The sequence below is a fragment of the Medicago sativa genome, chromosome 1 (genome assembly GCF_051527215.1).
Source record: "Medicago sativa cultivar Bolivia chromosome 1, Bolivia_mono, whole genome shotgun sequence".
In the NCBI taxonomy this organism is placed as follows: domain Eukaryota; kingdom Viridiplantae; phylum Streptophyta; class Magnoliopsida; order Fabales; family Fabaceae; genus Medicago; species Medicago sativa.
Window position 1 is genome coordinate 74,490,581 of NC_140749.1, and position 16,633 is coordinate 74,507,213.

The window sequence follows — 16,633 nt, forward strand, 5'->3', positions numbered from 1 at the left end:
CCCAGCGAACCCGCGTACGGGCGCGAAACCAGGTTACAAAAAAAGAATGAAAAATGAACATTCACAAGAACAGTTAGAGTATGAAAATGACGAATGGATCGACCGCCAACACGGTAACAAAATCCAAGTGCCAACAGCTCCCTGATGAACAACAAGCATAAATGCTCTTTCGAGCAAAACAACGCGTAAGAACTCAGATCGAGGGATGAGTCCAATACGTCAACAACCAGACCCTTTTGGGTTAAACGAACCAGACCCTTTCGGGTTATTGAACACACCAAACCCTTTCGGGTTTAGGAATCAGTCCACAGCAAAAAGACCAAATCTGATCTCACGAGTCTAAGTGCAACAACAACAAACACAACACCTACAACAAAAACAAAACACAACACAAAACAAAACAGAAATAATGAACAAAAGCATCCTCCAAAAACTCCGACGCGGTGGCAGCTGAACAACAACCAGCAAAACTGCAACAGATTTGAAAAGAAACCAAAAAAGAACTTTTAATCTAGCTTATTTCATTTAATTTTTCAGCATTCCACCATATATACCACCAATCTAAACATACTCCAAGTGATTATGGACCATTAAAGAACTTTTAATCTTAATGATTCATTCATGGTTGTGTGACCAAAATTTAGCACTATATTCTCGTAAAGAAAAAGCTTATATCACTACTTTACATCCTCCCCTAAAAAAAAATCACTGCATACTTTACATATGTAGTATTTATAACATGGTAATTCGAAAATTAAAATTTTATAAATACAAAAAAAATCAATTAAAATTATCTAAATTAGCCAGTCAAGTCAAAGCTTTACTCTTTTTTGCATAAGCAGTTTCACTTTTTTTAATTGCTAAACTAGTTTAGATAAACGAGTAAGTTTGAGCAACACATTTTTTTAACACGTTAAAATTTGGCTTAAGTGTTCGGCTCATAAATAAGCACCTTTAACTCCAACTCTCCAAGTGTCAATTATGTCAAGAAAAGTTTAACTTACATTCTCTATATTGTCTGAAAGACTGTCCTCTTGTACTATACCAGTGTTTATTTTGAAAACCAGAAAGAAATGATGAAAAAAAAAATGTCATATAGATAGAAAATAAGAATAACTAATGTACTAATAACCAATACAAATTGGCTAAAATGCACTTTTGGCCCTCTATGTTTGGCTCCGTAGCAATTTTGGCCCCATATTAAAAAAAAAACAACTTTCCAGCCCCCCAACTTCACCCCCTTTTGCAACTCAGTGGCCCCCTCCTATTTTGACTCGGTCAAAGCTCATGTGGCCCTTAGATGGATGCCACGTGACATATAATAAATTAAAATTAAAAAAAAAACCAATTAATTATTTATATAATTAAATAAATATATATTTAATTATGACGTGTTTAGTTACTTATTCAGATCCTTCCAGATATGATAAGGGGTTCCTCGAAATTGTATCACAATGTTCAGACTGCTACATCAGCATATACGGAACTGGAGGCCTTCAAGAAACTAGCTTACTGTAACAACGTAAAGGATCTATCTGTTTATACCCATCAGCTGCGATGGATAAAATCTCCTTCAGAGCTCAAGCTGATGAAGGAATCTGCATCAATTGCTTGTCAGGTACTTTCAAGTTTCAACTCTATTTGATGGCTAACTATCTGAGGACTGAAAACCTAGAACTCCTAGTGAGGCTGTTATATGCAGATTTGTTTAGGAGGTCATAGATGCCAAATGGTAAGAACTTGATGATTTGAACATTTTCTGGTTTTGAATAGGCTCTTTTGTCAACAATGATGCATTCAAAAACATACCCTTTTGAAGGTATGCTAGCTGCAAAGGTCGAATACGAATGCAAAATGAGAGGTGCGCAGCGAATGGGGTGAGCATTTCTTTATATTCAGCGACTGTCCCTCTTATGCAATTTGTTCACGCCAGACTGCTTTGTCTATTGTTATTGATAACTTAAAAAGCTTCTGCAAGAGTAACAGAGAAATTCATTAATATAGAAAACTAAATGGAAGTTCAACAATCACCCGCGTTCACAGTTAATGAGATAATTTTTATCTTTATTTCCTCTCTGTATCAGATTCAATCCCGTGGTTGGTGGTGGGCCTAATGGAAGTGTTATACATTATTCTAGGAACGATCAGAAGGTAAATTCATTTACTAACTTCTATCTAGTATGTGTAATTTTTTGTTTTCTTATCTTTATCATGTTTGGCAGATTAAAGATGGAGATCTTGTTTTGATGGACATTGGATGTGAGTTACATGGGTATCTCAGCGATCTCACGCGTACCTGGCCACCTTGTGGTAGCTTCTCTTCTGCCCAGGTTAGCATGGTTTGGTTCCTTTTAGAAATCCTATCTAGGTATTTGGGAAATCTTACGGCCCGTTTACTTTGAGAAAATGTTTTGTTTTCATTTCTTGTTTTCACTTCTAATTACAAAGTTGATACATTGTTTTCAATATGCTTTCTGTTTTCAACGATTTGTACAGAAAACACTAAAAACAATCTGTTGTTGTTTTCTGTTTCCTTGATATACTATTTACTGATGATTTAATAGTAATCCAAGACAAGCAGACTGTATAGTCCTAGTTTTCCATTGTAGTCCTCATTCGATGATAGGCTTAATTGCATCAATTTTCATTTATGGATATGCATATGCTCTCATATGTATTGCACTTCTTTTGGACTGGGATTCTGTGATGTTGACCCATTTTTAATCTAATTCCATTTTTTATTTTAGTAGTATGATTTTCTAAGCTATCGTATCCAGCATCCATACCTTGAGTAAAAAATAAAAGATATGATTCTTCTATCAACATCCTAGTTGTTTCTTGTTCCCTGACAAAATGCAGATGGTGGCATGCTAACAAGTCATTATAGCCCAAATGAATATTTTTGGACATACAAATTGTTTGAACGTGTAAAATATATCTAATTATTTTGTTCATGCATGAACATCAATTTGTGATAAATTCTGCCTCTTCATGCCCCCTTTGTTTAGGGGATCTGATGTGCCTAAAGCCTGCACATACCCGACATATGGCATGTGGGGCAGAATCTTTCTTTCCTTCTGCTATCCCAATGTCTTATAAATATTTGAAACTTGGTTTCTGTTCCATATTCATGCGAAAAGAATCTGGTATAAAATAGACTGCTCATTCAACTCGTTGCTTTACCCTTGCAGTCTTGTCACTTTTAATATGAATTTCACGATTTTTCTATATTTCAGGAAGAGCTTTATGAGCTTATACTAGAAACTAACAAGCATTGTGTGGAACTTTGTAAGCCTGGTGCTAGTATCCGACAAATACACAACCATTCGGTATCTCCTTTTTCTTATCATTTTTTCAATTTATAAAGATGCAATAAGGTCACTGTCCTTATCCTTAAATAAAAGTCATCGTCCTTCATGAGTTATTCTAATAACTTAAACTTTTTGAAGTTGATGATTGACATGGTATTGGAGTCTCTTTGATTAAGTGTGTCTGGTTTGGTTTCACATTGGGAAAGTCAAAATCAAGTTTGATGAATAAATTTTGAGTCAAGAACGGACTCCAAACTTAATTTTAACCCCTAAACATAATGCTTTTGTGGTTAGTAAAATTATGACAATTTGAATAAAATTAATTATGAATATCATCTAAAATATGGTTTTATTACTATTATTCAAACATTTACTGTGTCAAACATCGATTTGCAAATAATTATTTACAACTATAAATCAATTTACTTGAATTCATTTTTAACCAAAATTAGTTTTGCAAAATTAAGTTTCTCTAAAATCACTTTTTCAAACTTCAACTCAAACACGCTATAAGTTGTTATGAGGTTAATCCTTGCTGTTCTAATATTTATAAATAAATATTGAATTTTAATGTAAGGAAGGTTAGGCCTGCGAACGCCCATGTTTCAATATGAGGGGTGTGTTAGAGATATATAATAAACCACAAGCCTAATTGCAAATTATTTCTCAAGATTTTTAGTAAAACTGAATCAATATGATTCCAAGATTTTTAATTTACCTTATTTGGTGTGCATTTGGTTTTTCCTTTGTGTGTTTTGCATTACTCCCCCATCCCCCCAAAAAGTAAACTTTTAATATTTGCTTTGCTCTATGCATGATGAGCACTATCTCATAATCAGTAAACAACCATAGTGTGCCAGTGGCCTGAGTATCTTCTTTATAGACCCGTCTGTGCTTAGTGTCTATCTTACTAGCTGCTTGAAGCTTATTTAGCAATAAAACAGTGAACCGTGTGAAATGGTCTGGTTGCACAGGTTGAAATGCTGCAGAAAGGACTCAAGGAGGTTGGAATTTTGAAAGATGTTGGAAGCAGTTCCTACCATAAGCTGAACCCAACTTCTATAGGTAGCCTGGTCACGCCCATGTTTTAGCTGACAAAGCATGCCATATTTTTTTTTGTTACAGATATTCATAAGCTAGTTTGACATTTGAAATAAAAATATGGTGATGTATTTAGTCATGTTTTATTGATCCAGGTCACTATCTAGGAATGGATATTCATGATTGTTCAGCGATCAGCTTTGACTGTCCTCTGAAGCCAGGTGTTGTAAGTGCTTTCCCTGACTGTACAACAGTTCAATAATTAATATCAATTAATTTTCAGATGTGGGTGAGGATTATGTTCCCATAAAATCATTATATGGTAATGGTTTTTAGTCAACTGTGTCAGCGTGACTTCATAGTGTCTTCAAACTAAATAAACGTGGTTTGAAATGCACATTTTTCAGTATTTCCAAACATTGGTTTCATCTAAGGTCCTTGTAATTTGTGTCTATCCAAGTTTGAAGCACTCGTTCAGTAGTCTGCACTTTCTTTTCTTAAGTGATTTTTTAAATGATACCTTCATTCCAAAATTTCCCCTTGCAGACCTGGCAAATTATATTTCTTTATTTTCAATTTTTGTATGGTAAAGGGTAAAAAAGACTCAGCCAATCAGCTTAAAAATATTCTGCTGCATTCAAATATCATACAAAAATCATACAAATAGGGAAGTTTTAGAGTTTACATCCAGGGACACTTTTCCAGTGATCATCACCACATTTTATGTATAAAATAGGATTTGCTTCTCTAAAGTAAGGGCTGCACTTAAGAGGATAAATTGTGTAAGGATAGTGTTGATTGGAGAATCAATGGTTGAGAACTTAATAACTTCATATTTAGTGTGTTATATACATGCACATCTTTTATCACTTTCTTAATGTTAATGTCCGGCAATTATTATTGCATTTAATCCTCTAAAGTGAATCTCACACTTCCGATGAGGCAAATCCATGAAAATATAATATAGTTTCTGGCCAAATTAATATAGTTTGTTATTTTTTAGCGGGGTAGGGTGGGATGGGAAGGAAGTAGTGTTGGATTGATGTGAATGAGCATTGCCACCAAGTTCTTTTTTTTTTTTGAAGAAATCATTGCCACCAAGTTCTATTTTTCTTTCAGTTATCTAATTGGATTTTTTACTGGCACTTGTCGTTCAAATATGCTTTACCAATTCATATGGACATAATGTGTACTCATATTAACTGACAGTCTGTTCTTTTTTTAATTTGTGAGCAGGTAATAACTATTGAACCAGGAGTGTACATCCCATCTTCTTTCAATTGTCCAGAGAGGTACTTACTAAAGTTGATTGAAGAACTTGTTTTAACAAATTGATCATTACAAATTACTGGTTTACCAGCTATTTTTACAACATTCAAATTCATGGGAAGTTTCCTTCCATTAACCAGCTTCAGAAATTTTACCTCTCATTTTCCCTAGAATCTGATTGTGTACATTGGTATGTTAAAACCTGGGTTGGATAACCCTGGTTGCTTCTTATTTTCAAGGAGATTTATTATTGATTTCCCTGCTTATTCATTATCTTCTGAATTCTGTAAGTTCTTGTTTGATTCAATAAAATGGGGTGAAAGGAATGAAAATGATTAGAGTTTGTTTAATAGGAATTTTAGGAGGTTAATCATTTCCAAGGGGGAGTTCTTATTCTATTTTATGAGGGAAGATTCATTCCCTCTAAAGTTGAATGGAAATGTACCATCTATGTCCCTTATTACAAGCACCTTTGGATAATTCATGCATTAAGAAAGTTAGATAATAGATTAAACAAGCACCTTTGGATAATTCATGCATTAAGAAAATTAGATAATGGATTAAATTTGTATATTTTGTAAATTGATGTTCCGAAATTGCCTTTTAATGAAGTTTAGTTAAGCAATGTAACCACAGGGTAGTAAATTAAATTAGGGGTATTTTTTTAAGAAAATAATTTATGCATCTAATAATTATGAGAAGGGGTTATTTTTAAGCACATTTTTTCCAAGTGGCTCTTATATTTAAGGACAGATGTAGTATTTCTTTCCAACCATTAAATTGTTGCCCTGTATATTTTCTAAAAATGGTAAAAATATCATGACCTACTCCTACCTGTGCCGCATCGTCATGGCTCTACCTTTACCAACCCGTAGTTTCCACTAAACTAGCTCCACCCCAAGGGTAGGTCTGTCATAAAAAAATGTATTATTAAACTCATGTTTGCTTTGGCAGGCCATGTAAAGTATAATGGAATAGTCATTTGATCATGTTAAACATGCTATTGGAAATGACTATTCAATTCCATTCTCATTCACATTCTTATCAAAATCATTCCTTTGATTTGAACCTGCTGGGACCTGAATTTCTACAGAAGTATTGCTCATAAGCTATTCAATCCATCAAGAGACATGTATGCAGTCTTGGATCTTGAATTTTGTTTAATTTTATTTGAGAGTTATGAATGTTTTTTAAGTTGATTGGTTTCGATTGCAGAACAAGTTGTACAATTGAGCTCAACATAGTATGAAGTTCATTTTTTTTGCGTCTGTATTGTACTTGTTTTACCATTTTAGTCATTCCCTTTCCTTAACTTCAGCTACATGATTGATTGATCTCAATCTCACATTATTAGGTCACCATGTAGCCCATGTGAGCATTTAAGTTGGTTTTCAGTCTTGGCATTCAATGTTTCAGTTTTGTACGTGATCTCTAATGCAGGTACCAAGGCATTGGGATAAGGATTGAGGATGAGATTCTCATTACAGAAACAGGTTATGAGGTAGTAATTTCTTTCTCTAGAAGTAGTGCAATTGAAACTAGTTTATTTGTGACAGATAGAGGTGTGCTCATTACTCTTCTTTTAAAACTTGAAATAATGAATGAAGGTAGTAGGTCCTTTCATTTTAAAATTATGTTGATTTACCTCTTTATAAACATTCCTTTTTTCTATAGGGTCCCATCTATTTAATATTTATAAAGACAGACAAAAAATTCAATTGACAGTCATATATCATATAAAATTTTAAAAGAGAGGATTATTCAAATAACAAATCAAGTTTCAAGTAAATACTTATCCTTTTTAAAAAAAAAAAAAAAAACTAAGCACTTGCTAATGAAATTTTTGCAAGCTGTTAAAGAAGAGGACGACGCTTCACTCAACAAGTCATCATCAGCTTCACTTTTTGGTTTAATCTTGATTTTAGCTTTAAACATACTAGTAAGGTTGAACCTTTCATTTGAAAAATAAAAAATATTCATTGGAAACAGCAGCTTTTCAAGTCATCAATTAATTGGAAAGTGCTACTTTTTATTTCTTGTTTTCTTAACTAATGTCTTAAGGGCATTTGTTTGCATGAGTGCATGATCCTAATATCAAATCATTAGCAGAATTTTAAAGCCAGTGCATGATTAAGTGATGGAAGTAACTGTGATAACCTTTTTCTCAAGGATAGCAGCCCCTTGATAAGTTGTTATCTGTGATTGGTTCTGGTATTACATATGGTTGTGTACAGAACCATTAAATGTGTTCCATCTTCCATGTAAGGTGAAACCAAATGTACTGTAACACTAGAAGCAAAAACACTATACAGTGACCTTTTCTTTGTGTGTGGTTGTATGTGGACAAAATTTGGGTGAAATTTCTTAGGTTCCTGCAGTGATGTTCTCTAAATATAAACGAAAGATGAGTATTACTTTTAATTTCCCAACTATGATAACTTTAGAAAAGAAAATGAAGTGGCTAAACAAAATTAATATATTATATACTTTTTTATTCAAAACAGTTCTATAAGCACCTACAGAACTTAACCAAGTTTTATGACACACACTCCTGAAGTTAATAACTAATATTACGCAATACAGGTCCTAACAGCATCAATTCCGAAAGAAGTGAAGCAAATTCAATCCTTGCTAAACAACTTCAGCCATGGAATAGGGGTTGATAGCCAAAATAACTTGAGAGCTACATCCAGCTGATACTGTCCATGTGCATTAAAGAACTGGGGACAGTGAATATGTGCATTGCATTGTCAAAACTGTTGGTAAATTATTTCCATCCCTTATTTTTTGCCTCCTTCATTTGAGCAACATTCCAACTTGTATTCTACAATCTTGGTTGGGAAGGGGGGACAAAAGAATAAGAGAGAAAGGTGGGGCAAGGTTTCATTACTTGTTTTAGGTTGTTCTTCTCTTTTTGTGAACTGATAAAGTAGTAGGTTTCTTGCACCTAATTGCTGCATATTCCATGCCTGGTTTTATTGGTGTAAATTATTGATGATCTCATAAAATGGCCAGCTCCATATAAATTTTTCACAGCAGTTGGAAATTGTAATGTAATCTTTTACACCGGCTTTACAACAAAGGAAAGAGTTTAATTTCTATATATTTTCACTGTAAATTTTTTACAGTCATTTTATAATATATCCTTGTTGAATGAGTTTTAAAAATACATGACTTGTTTATTTATTTTTACATATTTCATTACCACCTCCTGTATTCTCTCTAATGACCAAATCAAAGGTGGACAACAAATAAGGAAAAATATAAGCAATTAATGAGACTTGTCATGTTTAATCACATGTTAAAAATCTTGTTATCTTTTCGCACTTCATGCATTTTTTAGCACTGAATAGTTGTGCTGTTATGACAAAGATAGTAATACTCTGCTAATGAAATAATCAGTTTGGTCGGTTACTAAATTTACAAATCTAAATCCTAGATATAGACATTGACAACAAATTAGAGAAAAATGACATTTTATTGTAATCACATGTGTCTATATTAGACATTGTCATGTGTTAGATATAAGATATGCCTTTGATCAGAAGTGTTAGTGTTTACTGAGATCATCGGTCACAGTCAATTAGTAAACAATACATAAGGTTTTAGAAAAGTGTAATGGCTTCAAGCAGTAAACTAGAGAATCAATAACTCTTGAGAGCATCTCTAATGACAAAGTTTGTAAGGAACTCAAAATTGGCTCCCTAATGACAAGTTTGTAAGGAACTCGAAATTGGCTCCGTAATCAATATTAGGTGGCTTCCACGATTATCTGTCACACTTGTGCAATTCAAGCATAGTTTGCTCTAATGATAAAAACATTAAGAAACTTTTATGAAACTCACAGTTTTAATATTTTTTTATTTGTACTCAACTTTTTTGTAACTCACTTTTAATGATTTTTCCTATTCAACTTTGATGATACATTATCTTATTTAAGCTTCTTCAATCATTTTTTTTTTCTTACTCACATTGTCACATCATGGTTACTTCAATTAAAAAAATGATTCATTATATTATGAAATCCGCTTAGATACCTTCACTAAAGATGCTCGAAGAGTTAAAAATTGTTCGGCTTTGCTTAGGCTCTTTTTGGCGCAAATCCACCTTAGTGGGAGTATTTAATCTTTTAATGAGTCACATAATATGCATACAAGCCTAGAGTACCTATGATTTTAATCTATATTTGGGTCTTTAGTCACGATTATTGCTCTTCGATTTTCAGCAAGAGGATGTTTTGTGGAAATTGAATCGAATGGACCTCTCAAGCTCAGTTTGTGCAATCAATTAAACCACAACTTCTTGTTGCAAAATTTATTAAAAATGAAATGTTAAATTTAAAACTCGTAGCATCTACAATGAAACTCTCAGATTTCATTTGAGTGTTTAAGTAGATCTCACACATACTCATAACCTGTTTTATAATTTTTAAATGTCAGTGCCTAATAATCAAAATTTCTTTGATTTATATTTTAAATATTTTAATCACATATATTTTACTATAATCAAATATTTTTAGATAGAAAAACTCCTTGTGTAAATAAATAAGTAAAACATATACACATATATTTTACCATGCAATATATACATACAGATGAACAGTACAACTTCATGTCATAAATTCTCATTGTATATATATTTTTCTTTTACAGATTCTCTACACTTAAAATAATTATATTTGAAACACTACACCTCTCCCAACGAAAACGTGTTAATTCTTAGTATGATGAATGATATTTGTACAACTATTTTTAAAAACAACTGTGACAACTTTTTTTCTCTTTTTTTTATTGAACAAAAACAACAAAGAGAAAAAGAATGAGAGAGAAAATAAAAATACAAAAAAAGTATGAGAGATAGAATTATCCTACAAGTTATCCAAAAATACTCCTACAAATATATTTTTCTTCCGAGTATATCTTTTGCTTACCCTATAAGCAAAGGGCAACAACAAAATACCCAACATTTATTGCCCTTCCCTTAGTTACATTGTATGCTTATATAAATTTCATTTAAAAAGATACTAGATTGTCGGTCACTCGTTTTCAATATTGCTATAGGTCAATAATTTATTAATAATAATTTCGCATTTTTCATTTAAAAAAATGATATAGGTCGAGTTTCATTTTGAAATTTATCTTAATAAATATCATTTTACGTGTATTAGTTAGTACAAAAGTTACTCTAATCACATAATTAAAATTAAATCTACAAACTTCTCGATAACATAACTCAATTGATAAAGACACCACATAATATATGTTGGAGTCATAGTTCAAATTTTAAATTTCCCTCTTATTCATCTTAACGATAAATTTATAGTGATTACTCCCTCCGGTCCTATTTACAAGAAACAATTTACTTTTAACATACATTAAATAACTTATGTATTTGGTTTAGGTTCTTGACTAGATACATACATTATTCAATGTATCTAAAAAGTCAACTTTTTCTTGTAAATAGGACCGGAGGGAGTACATTACTTGTCTTAAAAAAAGTCAATCTACACGCTTAAATACATTCAACTATCAATTTATCTGCTATCTAGAGCTATTAATGGAAAATGGCAATTATTTATTTTGAGGAAAAAATGGCAATTATTTCTAAAAAATATTAAAATATGATGTGATGCATATGGTTGTGACTTGTGGTGATAGATTACATGAAGTAGAAGATGGTTTGTGGTTAACTTACCACCGTGTCCCTAAATAAATAGGCCACACCTTCCAACTACATTTCGCGTCAGGCATTCTTATTGGCTTTGCTCTCCAACTCAACTTCTCCATTATTGTTATGCATTAATTTTCAGCTGCATCATAAAGGCAAGGAAAGATGGGATAAATTCCAATAAAATAAATGGAAAAATTATTTTCATGCATTAATATTTTTTTAATAATTAAAATAAATAAAAAAAATAAAAAAGTACACACATGACGTCCACTTCAGCATTGACTTGATCAAAATTGACTTGGGGTCAAAACTGCAAAAGGGACAATACTTAGGGGGCTGAATTGTATTTTATTTTGTTGGGGGCAAAAATCGTAACTTCCTAATACTTAGGGGGCCAAAACTACTATTAAGGCTGAAATAAATGAAAAAATTATTTTAATAGATTGGATATCTTCCTTGAAAATTGCTCATATTAGATTTAAGATTTATTTTTCGAAGAGGTGTGTTATTATTTTTTGACAAAGGTGTGTTATTATTTGAACACTTATTTATGTGACAACTTTTGAGACAACTTTAAATTTAAGAATAAAAATTGATATTAATACGGAAAACAAAGTAATAGAGAGAAGATAAAAACATAATGTAAATATGAAAGAAAATGATCACAAAATAGTTGTACAAAATAACATTTCTCCTTTTCAAAATCGACTCAAATCTAACCAAACCATATACATATATTAAAGCATAAAAAAAGATAAATGATACTAAAAACTCTTTTTACCTTGGGTTTAAACATTAATTCTGATATTTAAACATTGATTCGTGTAGTTGTGCAGACTAACACGTTTAAACATTAATTACGATATTTAATCGACATTTATATCTAAATTTCTCCAATTTAGTTGGTTCCATTTAATCATGTTAGTCTTCACAACTAGACGAATCAATCTTTTAATCTCTAAAAAAAAGTCATTCATATTTCATGTTAAGCAGTCAGTATCTTGAACAAAATTATTTCCGATGAATGAAATATATGTTCCACTAAAAAAAAATTCAATGTGAATTTTAATTGTGTGGTAAATAATCGGTCATATTTATAAGGAAAAAATAATTTTTTAGGTTCATTGAATACCTAATATATCCGATCATATTATAGATCAAATACATTTGTTTTTTTGAAAGAATAGATCAAATACATTTGTTATTCAATATACATAAAAAGTTGTTTTTTAACTTATAAACGTGACTGAGGCAAGTATTTATCTAAAGTTCTGACTCCTCAAGAGTCAAGACACAACACTTGTTGAGTTGTGAACCGACTTTTTCTCGGACAACCAGAATGTATTTGATCCTAATAAAATTTGAGGATGCTTTCAAGTACTCGTCTATACTTCATCATTAATATAGCGTTTGGCCATTTGGAATTATATTTTATTTTCCATTTGACTATCATTAAATCAAATGTTTCTTAGATTGTTAAAACGAAAATAAATAAATAAATATTATGTATCAGAATAGAATCCAAACTAATTAGGCTAGAAATTTTTTTATTCTAACTTGCAAGGTGTCTATCAAGAGAATAAAATCGATGCATGCATACTGATTAATTAGTTATAATTGTGTTAGTTACAAGTTGGTTAGTCAGATTATTAAATATAGCTATATTGAGAGTGTTATGTACTCCTTTCTATTATATTTATAAGCAAATATTTTTTCCACGTTCATTGAAAAACTGATATATTTAGACTATAATATAATCTAGATACATTAGGTATTCAAACAAATTGATCAAAGAATAATCGCTCGTAAATATGATCAAGGGGGAGTAACTATGCAAGGAGCACTTGTATTCATATTTCTTCATATATCATATCTTCACTATGTGATAATACTGTTTTTCCTCTCTCTTTCTCACATGTGGTTTGAGATGACATATATTAATTTTTTTTTTACAAAGATCAGGGACATTAGACCTGAACTAGGAATAACCCAAACAGGAATACAATCATGATAAATCAATTTAAGTGGATCAACTCTAATCTATCATAACGAAAAATTCAGTAATCATATGCGCAACCCAGCGAACCCGCGTACGGGCGCGAAACCAGGTTACAAAAAAAGAATGAAAAATGAACATTCACAAGAACAGTTAGAGTATGAAAATGACGAATGGATCGACCGCCAACACGGTAACAAAATCCAAGTGCCAACAGCTCCCTGATGAACAACAAGCATAAATGCTCTTTCGAGCAAAACAACGCGTAAGAACTCAGATCGAGGGATGAGTCCAATACGTCAACAACCAGACCCTTTTGGGTTAAACGAACCAGACCCTTTCGGGTTATTGAACACACCAAACCCTTTCGGGTTTAGGAATCAGTCCACAGCAAAAAGACCAAATCTGATCTCACGAGTCTAAGTGCAACAACAACAAACACAACACCTACAACAAAAACAAAACACAACACAAAACAAAACAGAAATAATGAACAAAAGCATCCTCCAAAAACTCCGACGCGGTGGCAGCTGAACAACAACCAGCAAAACTGCAACAGATTTGAAAAGAAACCAAAAAAGAACTTTTAATCTAGCTTATTTCATTTAATTTTTCAGCATTCCACCATATATACCACCAATCTAAACATACTCCAAGTGATTATGGACCATTAAAGAACTTTTAATCTTAATGATTCATTCATGGTTGTGTGACCAAAATTTAGCACTATATTCTCGTAAAGAAAAAGCTTATATCACTACTTTACATCCTCCCCTAAAAAAAAATCACTGCATACTTTACATATGTAGTATTTATAACATGGTAATTCGAAAATTAAAATTTTATAAATACAAAAAAAATCAATTAAAATTATCTAAATTAGCCAGTCAAGTCAAAGCTTTACTCTTTTTTGCATAAGCAGTTTCACTTTTTTTAATTGCTAAACTAGTTTAGATAAACGAGTAAGTTTGAGCAACACATTTTTTTAACACGTCAAAATTTGGCTTAAGTGTTCGGCTCATAAATAAGCACCTTTAACTCCAACTCTCCAAGTGTCAATTATGTCAAGAAAAGTTTAACTTACATTCTCTATATTGTCTGAAAGACTGTCCTCTTGTACTATACCAGTGTTTATTTTGAAAACCAGAAAGAAATGATGAAAAAAAAAATGTCATATAGATAGAAAATAAGAATAACTAATGTACTAATAACCAATACAAATTGGCTAAAATGCACTTTTGGCCCTCTATGTTTGGCTCCGTAGCAATTTTGGCCCCATATTAAAAAAAAAACAACTTTCCAGCCCCCCAACTTCACCCCCTTTTGCAACTCAGTGGCCCCCTCCTATTTTGACTCGGTCAAAGCTCATGTGGCCCTTAGATGGATGCCACGTGACATATAATAAATTAAAATTAAAAAAAAAACCAATTAATTATTTATATAATTAAATAAATATATATTTAATTATGTAAATAATTAATTGGTTTTTTTTTATATTTTAATTTATTATATGCCACGTGGCGTCCATCTAAGGGCCACATGAGCTTTGACCGAGTCAAAATAGGAGGGGGACACTGAGTTGCAAAAGGGGATGAAGTTGGAGGGCTGGAAAGTTGTTTTTTTTAATAAGGGGCCAAAATTGCAACGTTGCCAAATATAGGGGGCGAAAAGTGCATTTTAATCATACAAATTTGCCCAAACATTCAATCATATCGCATCTTTGCTTTTTTTTTTTTTGGGTGCAATGTCAATATCCCATCTTGCTTTATTTATTCTGTAATATTCTTTCTTGAAATACCTACACAAATATATACATCTTGGTATACTAATTAAAGATATACATACAACTAATTTACATACTTATTAAAAAAAAAACTTTTTTACACACTCATGCATCGTAATCAAATCAGAAAAAGACATCTACTTGATGAAAAGTGAAAACAATAATAACTTCACCAATAAAAGTGGAAAGAATAAATAAAAACAATGAGCCTAATATCTTTCATTCTTATGAAAATATTATATATAAATATTTAAATAAATGAATGAATAAATAAAATTGAAAGAGAAAATTATTTTCTTGCAATTTGTACTATTTTGTTCCTCACGTAGATATTTTGTTTGTTTTTTTCCCACCATTTAATGAGAGAAGATGTTGATATAATGATATGGATCACATTTCTTCCCATCTCCACAACTAAATGAAAATGAAAAAAATGAAGTATTTATTTATTTTTCTCTCACCCAACTATCTTTCTCTTATTGTGTCTTAAAGGCCAATGGCATATGTTGAAATTAATGGGAAATAGAAGGGTAATGTCATATATTCACAACTATATATGACACCACCCTTCATCCTTCATGATCATCATTCACATCAAGTACCTCACTCATTTGATTCAAACAAACCAAAAACGAAAAAAATGAATCTTCTTACCGATGAGATCAGAGCCAAATCAGAGGTATACAATGGAGATGAAATCTGCCAAGCAAAGTCCAAGGAACTTCTCTTGGAAATAAACCTACCCAATGGCCTTTTACCTTTGAAGGACATAGAAGAATGTGGATATCATAGGGAGAGTGGTTTTGTTTGGCTTAAGCAGAAAGCAAGCTATACTCACAAGTTTGAGAAAGTTGATAGGCTTGTGACTTATGGCACTGAAGTTACTGCCACTGTTGAGGTTGGTAAGATCAAGAAGCTAACTGGTGTGAAGGTGAAGGAGCTCTTGGTTTGGCTTCCACTTCATGAAATCCAGTTGGATGATCCACCAACTGGTAAAATCACATTCAGGGCTATTACAGGACTTTTCAGAACATTCCCTGCCTCAGCTTTTGAGATAGAAGGAGAAGTTAAGGATGTGAAGGAAGAGAACAAAGATCAAGTCAAAGAAGCAGAAGCACCTGCTGCTACTGCTGCTGCAGTTGAAGTCAAAGAGGTCTAAATCTGATTCTGATTCTGAATTATGCTTATTCCTTAAATAAGTTTATCCAAAAGCTACTTATGTTATGTTTCAGTACATTGTAATCCTTTCCGTTTCTCGCTCCACAGCAATGCTTGTTTGTTATGTTTCAGGGTCTTTGATTATGCTGCTCTTATGGAGCAGTTTACTTGAAGACCAAGAATATATGAAATTATAATCATTTATCATGATGTATGATCAAAGATAATTATTAAAGTTTCTCTTCAAAGATAATCCAGCTATAATTTACCATTACCATGCTATGATACTCATGATCCCAAATGAAATTAATTATATCTCCTAACGAAATAAATAAAAGCACACATTCTACAAAAATAAACAAGGACACATTCTTTAAAGCCTTACATTCATTAGAAGAATGAAAG

At 32.0% G+C, this 16,633-nt stretch overlaps 2 protein-coding genes across 3 annotated transcripts; both read left to right on the plus strand.

The window, feature by feature from the left end:
• Nucleotides 1-1,395: 1,395 nt before the first annotated feature.
• LOC146957348 (intermediate cleaving peptidase 55, mitochondrial-like) lies at nt 1,396-8,724 on the plus strand. Of its 2 annotated transcripts, none has more exons than XM_085736008.1 (10): nt 1,396-1,618; nt 1,774-1,877; nt 2,085-2,151; nt 2,223-2,330; nt 3,237-3,329; nt 4,286-4,376; nt 4,508-4,578; nt 5,589-5,644; nt 7,062-7,122; nt 8,205-8,724. In XM_085736008.1, the coding sequence occupies exons 1-10, from the start codon at nt 1,424-1,426 to the stop codon at nt 8,316-8,318; spliced, it is 960 nt and encodes a 319-aa protein (XP_085592134.1). In that variant the 5' UTR covers nt 1,396-1,423; the 3' UTR covers nt 8,319-8,724. The 2 variants fall into 2 exon arrangements, with proteins under 2 accessions (XP_085592134.1, XP_085592141.1); XM_085736015.1 differs by lacking the exon at nt 1,396-1,618 and adding an exon at nt 1,647-1,732 and having other exon boundaries at nt 1,820-1,877.
• A 6,930-nt stretch (nt 8,725-15,654) lies between these two features.
• Nucleotides 15,655-16,435, plus strand: LOC146957349 (uncharacterized). The gene has a single exon (XM_085736020.1). It carries the CDS (start codon nt 15,711-15,713, stop codon nt 16,227-16,229), a length of 519 nt encoding a protein of 172 aa, XP_085592146.1. The 5' UTR covers nt 15,655-15,710; the 3' UTR covers nt 16,230-16,435.
• Nucleotides 16,436-16,633: the final 198 nt, after the last annotated feature.

Excerpts from the sequence above, each read along its gene's own strand:
- LOC146957348 (XM_085736008.1), top strand. The coding sequence starts at position 1,424 with ATGATAAGGGGTTCCTCGAAATTGTATCACAATGTTCAGACTGCTACA. Across the intron at positions 4,579-5,588 it reads GTCCTCTGAAGCCAGGTGTT|GTAATAACTATTGAACCAGG; the intron begins GTAAGTGCTTTC and ends ATTTGTGAGCAG. Across the intron at positions 5,645-7,061 it reads TCTTTCAATTGTCCAGAGAG|GTACCAAGGCATTGGGATAA; the intron begins GTACTTACTAAA and ends TCTCTAATGCAG.
- LOC146957349 (XM_085736020.1), top strand. The coding sequence starts at position 15,711 with ATGAATCTTCTTACCGATGAGATCAGAGCCAAATCAGAGGTATACAAT.